General features: G+C 38.9%; 1 protein-coding gene and 1 pseudogene across 1 annotated transcript; both read left to right on the top strand.

Annotated features, from left to right (window-relative positions):
- The first annotated feature begins 1,367 nt into the window (after positions 1-1,367).
- LOC106390133 (actin-interacting protein 1-2) lies at positions 1,368-4,952 on the top strand. The gene is given in 12 exon segments (XM_048770554.1): positions 1,368-1,799; positions 1,801-1,838; positions 1,841-1,862; positions 2,768-2,792; positions 2,795-2,879; positions 2,882-2,930; positions 3,025-3,145; positions 3,147-3,212; positions 3,439-3,864; positions 3,988-4,279; positions 4,282-4,394; positions 4,479-4,952. Coding segments are annotated over 12 exon segments (1,722 nt in total). The 5' UTR covers positions 1,368-1,476; the 3' UTR covers positions 4,641-4,952.
- Positions 4,953-5,534: 582 nt separating this feature from the next.
- LOC125574814 lies at positions 5,535-11,333 on the top strand (annotated as a pseudogene).
- The last annotated feature ends 376 nt before the right edge of the window (positions 11,334-11,709 follow it).

An 11,709-nucleotide genomic window follows, 5' to 3' on the forward strand; every position in this document is an offset into this window, starting at 1 on the left:
ATGACTTACAGTCATATCCAATAATCATTACATTATTATCTTAAATTTTTAAAAAAGAGCAATTTAAAAATAAACTAGATTTCCACCCGCACAACCGTGCGGGTATATATTTTCACATTATATATATAGATATTTGTTTTACATAATTATTATATATTTTTAATATTACTCACATATTTAAATGTTTGTATAATTATGCTAAATATAATATTTTATAGTTTTCATGCTGTAAATTAAAATCATCACATATATATATATGTTGCTTATTATATATTTGTCTTATTGAATTTGCGTTTGATTACCAAACTAAATTTTTTAATGCATGAAACAAATATATGAAAACAATTTTGTATTTAATTTATTATAATCATGATCCGTAATTCAAATCGCTAGATTTTTTTAGTAATTTTTAATGTTTATTAATTTTATATAATAAATTACTGTATATTAAAAGTTTAAGATAAGTTAAATTTTTATACATGTATTATATAGTTTACTAATATTAACCCGTTCTACCAACATATTATATTTTTAGCATAAATATTTTATATTTATGAAAATAAAATATGTTAACTTATCAATTAAAATAATTTTATCATATTTTCTTCAATATAACATTTTATTTTAAAATGATAGATATTATTATAAAATTGATAAAATAGGGTATAATTTTATTCTTTTAGTAACATTTCATTACTAATTACAAATTAGTTGAAAATATTTATATTCAATTTATGACAATTAAGATCTTATTATAATCTTTTTCAAGAGATTTGTTAGAATTTTATTTTATTTTTAAAAAAATTAAAAGATTTAACAATATTATGATTAAAGTAGTTAAAAATATTATGTATATTAGCAATAGTGATATACATTTAATATAAATTTAAATGATGGTCAAAATAAAAATATCGCTCATAAAAAAATCATGATTTTATTTTATTAGAAAACAAATTGAAAAAATTAAAATAAAAATAAATATTTATTTCTAACAAAATCTTTAAAAATTATTAGTAAATTTATTTGTGAAATTAATTAATTTCATTATATTTAAATTTCGTTATAAACTAAAAATATATTCAATTTTAATTTTTAATTATATTTTATGATAATTTAAATTAAAACTAACTAATTTTTGAAAGTAAGTTTAAAAGATTCTAAGAAGATTTTAAAAAGATTTTGTTAGAATATTTTAAATATATTCATTTGTATTTCAAATAAAATGATAAAGATATTAAAAGATATAATAATTAACTTATGTAAAATATGATATTTTTAGAAATGGTCTAAACTAAAAAAATCACCATGAAAAGAAGTCATGACTTCTGTTTTAATATATAAGATAACCGTCGTTTTCATTTTTCCTCGTCTCTCTCTGTGTGGTCTCCTTCTCCTCTCACCTTTTCCTTCGCGATCCCCGTAAACCCCCCGAAAAACACTCAAACCCGATCTCCGCAAAGTCCTCTCTTCTCAACGATGACTCTCGCCGAAACCTACGCCTGCATCCCCTCGACGGAGAGGGGTCGCGGAATCCTGATCTCCGGCGACTCCAAGTCCGACACCATGCTCTACACCAACGCCCGATCCGTCGTGATCCTCGACCTCAACAACCCCTTGAAGGTCTCCATCTACGGAGAGCACGCTTACCCAGCTACGGTGGCGCGGTACTCCCCCAACGGCGAGTGGATCGCGTCGGGGGACGTCTCGGGGACGGTGAGAATCTGGGGAGCTCGCGACGATCATGTGCTGAAGAAGGAGTTTAAGGTTTTGGCTGGGAGGATCGATGATCTCCAGTGGTCGGGATGGGATGCGGATCGTTGCTTCTGGTGATGGCAAAGGAAGTCTCTCGTTCGTGCTTTCATGTGAGTTGACTTCGATTGATCAGTCAAAGATTATGTTTTTTGTGCTGATTGGTGCATTGAGTTTGTTGAATTAGATCGATCGAACTTAGTGTATCAATGATAGATTCTTGATTCGTTGCCTTGTCTTGTTTTGTTTATTGCATTGACTTCGAATGAGCAGTTTAAGTTATGTCTTTCTGCTGATTGTTGTATTGGATTTGTTGATTCAGATCGAACTCAGTGTCTCAATGATAGATTCTTGACTCGTTTCCTGTGTATGGAGTTTGACCAATCAGTCTAAGTTTATGTTTTCTGCTGATTGTTGCATTGGATTTGTTGAATTAGATCGAACTTAGTGTCTCAATGATAGATTCTTGACTCGTTAGCTGACTTGTTTGGTTTATTTCATTGACTTCGAATGATCAGTCTAAGTTTATTTCTTTCTGCTGATTGTTGTATTGGATTTGCTGAATTAGATCGAACTTAGTGACTCAATGACAGATTCTTGACTCGTTCCTGTGTATGGAGTTCGAGTGATCAGTCTAAGTTTATGTCTTTCTGCTGATTGTTGCATTGGATTTGTTGAATCAGATCGAACTCAGTGTCTCAGTGACAGATTATTGACAGTTTCCTGTGCATTGGGTTCGATTGATCAGTCAAAGTTTATGTTTTTCTGCTTATTGTTGCATTGAATCTGTTGAATTAGATCGAACTTAGTGGTATCAATGATAGATTCTTGACTCGTTACCTAACTTGTTTGGTTTATTGCATTGACTTCGAATGATCAGTCTAAGTTTATTTCTTTCTGCTGATTGTTGCATTGGATTTGTTGAATCAGATCGAACTCAGTGTTATCAATGATAGATTCTTGACTGGTTTCCTGTGTTGTTTTGTTTGACTGGAAATGCCTTTTTTACCTCTGTTAGGTGGGATTCAGGATCGAATGTGGGAGAGAGTTTGATGGACACTCTAGGCGTGTTCTTAGCTGTGCTTTCAAGCCGACCAGACCGTTCCGCATTGTAACTTGCGGGGAGGATTTCTGGTTAATTTCTACGAAGGTCCTCCTTTCAAGTTCAAGCTCTCAAGCAGGTCTGATGTTCGCTCCTTTTTTTTAAAGAAAGAAAATTCATTTTTGTATATCTGTGTGCTTAAGAGGTTGTTGTTGTTTGTTGATCAACAATAGAGAGCATTCCAACTTTGTCAACTGTGTGAGGTATTCACCAGATGGAAGCAAGTTCATTACTGTAAGTTCAGACAAAAAGGGAATCATATATGATGGAAAGACTTGTGAGAAACTGGGAGAAACTCTCGTCTGAAGATGTGCATAAAGGTAGCATCTACGCTGTTAGCTGGAGTCCTGATGGCAAAGAGGTACTGAGCTAGGGTATTTGTTGTAATATATTCTCACTTATTGTCTGAATCCGTTATATAGGCTTGAATAGATGGATTAATAGCATATGATATTTGATTGTAGATGCATGAGCTATTTCTGTTTATATGAAGACAGTGAAATATTTTCTATATTTTAATTCTTGATTATAGTATGGTTGATGCTGCGTCCGTACTCACTTTTGTATATGTTTAAATGACGAGTCAGGTCCTCACTGTATCTGCAGACAAGTCGGCTAAAGTATGGGAAATCTCGGATTCTGGTAACGGAACGTTGAAGACCACGTTGACTTGTCCAGGATCATCAGGTGGAGTGGACGATATGCTTGTCGGGTGTCTGTGGCAGAACGATCACATTGTCACTGTTTCTCTAGGTGGTACAATCAGCATATTCTCAGCAAGCGATCTTGATAAATCCCCCTTCCAGTTTTCGGGACATATGAAGAACATCTCTTCCTTATCTGTGCTCAGAGGAAATTCCGACTACATACTATCCGGTAGCTATGATGGTCTGATATGTAAATGGATGATGGGACGTGGTTTTTGCGGTAAATTGCAGCGGAAGCAAAACTCTCAGATAAAGTGCTTTGCTGCTCATGAAGAAGAGATAATCACATCTGGATTTGACAATACGGTAAGCTGGTTTTCAAATTGCTTGTATGGTCTCTTAAGATCATTCACACTTTACTCTTTAAGATATTTTTACTGATAAACTAAGCAGCTTATCGCATTCTTTTACTATTTGATGCTTATCCAGATATCCAGGATTTCTTATCAAGACGGTCAGGTCACAAACGAAGAGTCTATTGGCGTTGGAAACCAACCAAATGATCTAAGCCTTGCACCACTCTCACCTGGTCTCCTTCTGGTGGCCTTTGAATCAGGAGTTGTGTTTCTCCGTGGTGAGCAAGTAGTGTCAACCATCAACCTTGGGTTCACCGTCACTGCTTTGGCTGTAACACCTGATGGAACTGAAGCTATTGTCGGTGGTCAAGACGGTAAGCTCCATCTGTATTCTGTTAATGGCGACTCTCTCACCGAGGAAGCAGTTTTGAGAGACACAGAGGCGCCATCAGCGTCATACGTTACTCCCCGGATTTGTCTATGTTTGCATCTGCTGATTTGAACAGAGAAGCAGTTGTATGGGACAGAGCCTCCAGAGAGGTAACTAAAGATTATTTAGAACCTGACCATGAATCTCCAACACTAACACTGATCTTACATCGTGTTTTTTTTTTGAAAAAACAGATGCAGCTGAAGAACATGCTTTACCATAGCGCCCGCATAAACTGCCTAGCTTGGTCTCCAAACAGCACAATGGTTGCTACGGGATCCTTAGACACATGCGTGATTGTGTATGAAGTGGACAAACCAGCTTCCACACGGATGACCATAAAGGAGCTCACTTAGGTGGAGTGTTATGGTCTGGGTTTCGCTGATGATACCCATGTTGTGAGTTCTGGTGAAGATGCTTGTATCCGGGTTTGGAGCTTAACTCCTCAATAAAGACTTGAGGTGTGAATTTTATAAATATCTCTGGAAAGGTCCTCTTTGTCTCTTTTTGAAAAAGCTTTTACTTCTTTTGAAGGCTTTGGATCTTTTGTATGGCCGTGTGTCTGTGAGGCTTTGTTGGTGTGTGCGAGTCTTGTTGTCTGCATATCTTTGTCAAAAACAATACTTTCTGTTCTTTTGTGTGTGAAAATGAGATTGTGAGTTTCTTCATGGTTCATTGATTTTTGGATGATTTTGGCTCTGATATATGTTTATCACTTCAGTTTTTTTGTTCTTTACTGAACTTGTTACTCTCTCAAGTGTCTCACTATACAACTATACCTCTGGAGAATTCATTTATAGAGTTGGACCAATCTTAAGGCTGGTTCGTGCTTCTGAGATTGCATTGTGTGACAATATGTAACATATCAAATGCAATACTGAGAAAGCTTTATCTATACATATGCAGATGCAAATAATAAGAAACCAATTGGTCTATGGGTGAGTAATGATTTTATTTGACATTCCAAATTTTCAACGCATAAAAAAAGTTGAAGCACCAAAAAGGAATATACATTTGCATTTTTGCAATATTTTTTCCTGCAAGACTATGAAGCTTATCAAAATATCGAAAAGCTTTAATTTCATCTTATCTGATTAATTGAAAAATGCAAGGAAATATGATGATGGCTGTGTTAACAAAAGTGACATTACTACCCTTTTTGAATCACACAGACGCGAGAACAAGCTAAGGGGCATATCTGTCATTTGCAAAAGCGACAGACACTCTTTTGGTTTTATCTCCACAGTCCTCGTACACTAACCGAGCAAGGGTTTTTCTCTCCGCATTTCCAGAGACTTTTCCGGTGACGACGGTCACTTTACTCTCTCCTGCCACCGCCGTTTCACCCCATCGTTCCAGCTAGGTACTCGTTCACTCTATCAAACTTCGATTCAGCTGTTTAAAGCTTTAGATTTCCCGAAATTCTGCTTTCTATTTACGGTCCTTGTTTCGTCTCCGGTGAAAATTTGGCGATCGAGACATGCATTTGTGCTGCTGATGACATTAGCGACTCCGTAATCGTTTCGCTGACTTCGTTTAGGGTTTATTTTCCTGTGTAGGTTTCTTTAAACATGACCGATATAGACATTGAAGAGATTGAGGCCGCTGGGGAAATCGATTTACGCGACCTAGGAGAGCCCTTTCTTCAGAGCTTCTGCAAGAAAGCTGCGACGTCCTTCTTCGACGAGTACGGCCTCGTCAGCCACCAGCTCAACTCCTACAACTTCTTCATCGATCACGGCCTTCAGAGCGTGTTTGAGTCCTCCGGTGAGATGCTCGTTGAGCCGTCCTTTGACCCCACGAAGAACAAGGACCATGAGTGGAGATACGCGACGGTGAAGTTCGGAGAAGTCAGCGTGGATAAGCCTACCTTATACTCTGATGATAAGGAGCTTGTGTTTCTCCCGTGGCACGCTAGGCTTCAGAACATGACCTACTCGGCCAGGATGAAAGTTAATGTCGATGTTGAGGTAAGGAAACTGATTAAAAATATCACCTTTTTGTTCTAAATTGTGTTAATTGTTAGTCTTAAAGAGTTAATAACGTATAGTATGAAATATAAGGGGAAACGTTTTGGGGTTAACTTAGTTTTACTACATCTCCCTCACGTCCTGCTTACATTGTGTGTGATCTATGCGTGTATGCAATGGCTCTTATCTGTCAAACTTTTGATGAAGTTTTTGGTTTGCTGCCTTCTTATTACTGGTTATTTTGTTGTGTAACTGACTCTTCTCTTTATAAATTGACTAGGTGTTCGTTAAGAAAGTTGTTAAAAGAGACAAGTTCAAGACGGGACAAGACGAATATGTGGAGAAGCAGATACTGTCTAAGAAGACGCAGGACATCCCGATTGGTAGGATACCTGTGATGGTGAAGTCTGTGCTTTGCAACACAACGGAGAGAGGGAAGCATGTGGAAAGCTACAGAAAGGGGGAGTGTGCATTTGACCAGGGTGGATACTTTGTGATAAAAGGAGCCGAGAAGGTGAGTTACTCCAAATAGTTACATTTCCACTGTCATGGATTACTATTCTGAACTATTGGATTGTGTGTTCTTCACATAATATGCATATTGCACTTATTTGCCTAAACTGTTTCAACTGCTGACAATTTTTTTGCTTTCTTTCGTTCCAATACTGTATATATATATATATATATATATACACTGGAAAACATATCCAAGCTGTTATACAAGTTACTAACGTGAAGAAATGTGTTTTGCAGGTCTTTATTGCTCAAGAACAGATGTGCACAAAGAGACTTTGGATTTCTAATTCACCATGGACCGTCTCCTACAGGTCCGAAACCAAAAGGAATCGTTTCATTGTGCGTCTATCAGAGAATCAGAAAGCTGAAGACTTAAGAGAAAAGAGAAAGTACTGACAGTGTACTTTCTGTCAACTGAGATCCCAGTCTGGGTCCTCTTCTTTGCGCTGGGTGTTGCGTCAGACAAAGAGGCTGTAGATCTAATTGCTTTCGATGGTGGTGATGCAAGTATTACCAACAGCGTCGTAGCTGCGATCCAGGAAGCTGATTCGGTTTGCGAAGATTTTCGCCATGGGAGGAATGCTCTGGCATATGTTGAACAGCAGATAAAAGGCACAAAATTCCCACCTGGTGAGAGTGTGGATGAATGCCTAAGTCTGTACCTGTTTCCAGGCCTCAAGAGTTTGAAGCAGAAAGCACGATTCTTGGGCTACATGGTGAAATGCCTTTTTAGCGCATATGCTGGAAAAGAAAGTGTGAGAACAGAGACAACTTTAGGAACAAGAGGATCGAACTAGCTGGAGAGCTGCTGGAAAGGGAACTAAGGGTGCATTTGGCGCATGCTAGAAGAACAATGACCAAAGCCATGCAGAGACACCTCACGGATGCGATGGCGATCTGAAGCCTATCGAGCACTACTTGGATGCTTCCATTATAACAAATGGACTTAGTAGAGCCTTCTCCACTGGAGCATGGTGTCATCCTTTCAGGAAGATGGAAAGGGTTTCAGGTGTTGTCGCTAATCTGGTCGTGCAAATCCACTCCAGAGTTTGATTGATCTGCGGAGAACGCGGCAACAGGTCCTGTATACCGGCAAAGTTGGAGATGCTAGATATCCGTAAGTGGAATTTCCAAAACCCCCTGCTTTGTTTGAAATATAAGTATATGCACGGTCTTACATGTTCGTCAGTCTGTTTTAGTGGTATTAGACTCTTTCATATAGTTGTGATGATGACCACTGTTTCCTGCAGATCCTTCTGTGCTTGACCGAAATTTATACTGATTTTGTTTAGATTTTACTGCCATTAAGCAATTCCGATACTGTTTTTCGTGTTTCTTTTTCCGTGAGTCACTCTATCTTGTGAATTTTTCCTGATGTCGACAATGAGGTTATCCATTATAGTTACATTGAAATGTGAGCTGTGAAATGTTGGAACGTTGTTGGGAACTTAACATTGCGTTTTTTTTGGCTTTAAAAACTGAAATGTGACTGCATTTGTTTATAATATATGCAACAGGCATCCCTCTCACTGGGGCAGAGTATGCTTTTTGTCAACCCCAGATGGCGAAAATTGTGGTCTTGTGAAGAACCTGTCTCTCCTTGGACTTGTCAGCACTCAAATTATGGAGCCTGTGGTGGAAAAACTCTTCGATAGTGGAATGGAAGAGCTGGTGGACGATACCAGTACACCACTGAGCGGGAAGCACAAGGTTCTCCTCAATGGAGACTGGGTTGGAGTATGTTCAGATTCTGACTACTTTGTTGCGGAGTTGAAAAGCAGGAGGCGTCAAAGTGAATTACCTCGTCAGGTATCTCCTGTTTTAACAAATTTCTTGTATTGTATTTACCTTGGATCTTATTACAGTTCTCAAATGTTTTTATGTCATTCTTTGCAGATGGAAATTAAGCTAGATAAAGATGACAAGGAGGTACGGATTTTTACTGACGCTGGCAGACTTCTCCGTCCCCTCATGGTTGTGGAAAATCTCCACAAGTTGAAGCAAAGTAAACCATCGAAGTACACCTTTGAGCATCTTCTTGACCAAGGGATTCTCGAGCTGATCGGGATTGAGGAAGAAGAAGACTGTACCACCGCATGGGGAACCAAGCAGCTTCTGAAACAGCAGAAGAGTTACACTCACTGCGAACTGGATTTGTCCTTCCTGTTGGGTGTGAGCTGTGCGATTGTGCCGTTTGCGAATCATGATCATGGTAGGAGAGTTCTCTACCAGTCCCAGAAGCATTGCCAGCAAGCCATTGGGTTCTCCTCAACGAACCCTAACATCCGCTGTGATACCCTGTCCCAGCAGCTGTTCTATCCCCAGAAGCCACTTTTCAAGACAATGGCGTCAGAGTGTCTTCAGAAGGATGTGTTGTTCAATGGTCAGAACGCAATTGTTGCTGTGAATGTTCATCTCGGGTTCAACCAGGAGGACTCCATTGTGATGAACAAGGCTTCGCTGGAACGTGGTATGTTCCGTTCAGAACAGATCAGGAGCTATAAAGCTGATGTTGACAGTAAAGACTCGGAGAAGAGGAAAAAGATGGACGAGGTTGTTCAGTTTGGAAAGACACACAGCAAGATTGGCAGAGTAGACAGCCTAGATGATGACGGGTTCCCCTTTGTTGGTGCTAATATGCACAGTGGTGATATTGTCATTGGCAGATGCACCGAGTCTGGGACTGATCACAGCGTGAAACTGAAGCACACTGAGAGAGGGATAGTGCAGAAGGTGGTTCTATCATCCAATGACGATGGGAAGAATTATGCTACTGTTTCTCTGAGACAGGTAAGTTCCAGATCATACCTTAGTGAGCTGTGTTTCAAATAACGCATACCTTTGAGCTATTATAGTGTTTCCATTGATCTGTCTTTTACATCTTGCAGGTTCGTTCTCCATGTCTTGGAGATAAATTTTCCAGTATGCATGGCCAGAAGGGTGTTTTAGGCTATATAGAGGAGCAGGAGAATTTTGCTTTCACGAATCAAGGCATAGTTCCTGATATCGTGATCAACCCGCATGCATTCCCTTCTCGGCAAACACCGGGCCAACTCTTGGAGGCTGCTCTCTCCAAAGGAATAGCTTGTCCTATGCAAAAGAAGAAAGGCAAGTCTGATGCATACTCCAAAGTGACACGCCATGCCACTCCTTTCTCCACTCCCAGTGTCGATGACATAACCGACCAGCTTCACAGGTACCTTCTTCACACTGCCACTTGGTTTGATCATTGTCTGCATAGTGTTGAAAAGGACTGAAACAGTACAGGGATGTGTGCTAAAGTCGGTAGATAATCTGAGCGTCATTTGCCTTGTGATTATGTGATTTTATTGAATATGTTTCATTGAAACTGTACAGGGCTTTGTGCTAAAGTCAGTAGATAAACTGAGCGTCATTTACCTTGTGATTATGTGATTCATTGAATGTGTTTCATTGAAACAGTACATGGCTTTGTGCTTTAGTCAGTAGTAGATAAACTGAGCGCCATTTGCCTTGTGATTATGTGATTCTTTGAATATGTTTCATTGAAACTGTACAGGGCTTTGTGCTAAAGTCAGTAGATAAACTGAGCGTCATTTACCTTGTGATTATGTGATTCATTGAATGTGTTTCATTGAAACAGTACATGGCTTTGTGCTAAAGTCAGTAGTAGATAAACTGAGCGTCATTTGCCTTGTGATTATGTGATTCTTTGAATATGTTTCATTGAAACAGTAGGGCTTTGTGCTAAAGTCAGTAGATATAACTGAGCGTCATTTGTCTTGTGATTAACTGAATGTGTTTCGTAGATTATTCTTGATTCTTGACACCTGATCCATTACGGATTGTAAATGTTTGTCTGTGGTCTCAGGGCTGGCTTTTCAAGATCGGGAAACGAAAGGGTCTACAATGGAAGAACAGGAGAGATGATGCGTTCACTCATCTTCATGGGCCCAAATTTCTACCAGCGACTCATCCACATGTCGGAGGACAAGGTCAAGTTCAGGAACACCGGACCAGTTCACCCACTCACGCGCCAGCCAGTTGCAGACAGGAAGAGGTTCGGCGGAATCAAGTTCGGAGAGATGGAGCGAGACTGCCTGATTGCTCACGGTGCATCAGCGAACCTGCACGAGCGTCTGTTCACTCTGAGTGACTCTTCACAGATGCACATCTGCAGGAACTGTAAAAGCGCAGCGAACGTGATCGAGAGGGTGGCGAGCAGTGGAAGAAGGATCAGAGGACCGTATTGCAGGCTGTGCGAGTCTCCGGACTATGTGGTGATGGTGAACGTGCCGTATGGAGCTAAGCTTCTGTATCAGGAGCTGTTCAGTATGGGCATCTGTCTCAACTTCGAAACCAACCTCTGCTGAATGTCTCAGCCTTATGTTTATATCTATCGGCTAATAATAACAACACTATGTGTGGTGGCTTAGAGCCTTAGACCATGGTATTGTGTAGTTTGACTCTGTTTCGGTTCGGGTGACGTGAACCCTAAGAAACCACAAAACCCGGTTTATTTTGTGAGCTTCGACTCTCTTTATCGCTAATGTTAATCGACTTAACCGGTTTTCGTTTTGTCAATTTTAACCGGTTTATAATCCAAGTTTATGGGTATTTTGAGTGTGTATTCATTTGAGCCGATTTGCGTTTAAAATATAACAAATTATATATTTTATGAAATTAAATTGAATGTTGCTAAAATTGTAATTTTAAAATTTAATTGTTAATAAAAATATTTTAAATAGTAAAATTGAGAAAAAATATGGTAATTTAAAGACATTTTAGTGAAGTTTATTAGTTAAAGATATCAAAATTCAAATCTCAATTTCAGATAAGATTATACATTGCTCTAACTAAATCATTTTTTATTTCATAACTCACCTAAAAGCTAAAGATAAATAAAAAAATTCTTAAAAAATCAATACAAATGAACAAAGTTGAATACAGCTCGCTTTGT

Source organism: Brassica napus (genome assembly GCF_020379485.1).
Source record: "Brassica napus cultivar Da-Ae chromosome A5 unlocalized genomic scaffold, Da-Ae chrA05_Random_38, whole genome shotgun sequence".
Taxonomy (NCBI): domain Eukaryota; kingdom Viridiplantae; phylum Streptophyta; class Magnoliopsida; order Brassicales; family Brassicaceae; genus Brassica; species Brassica napus.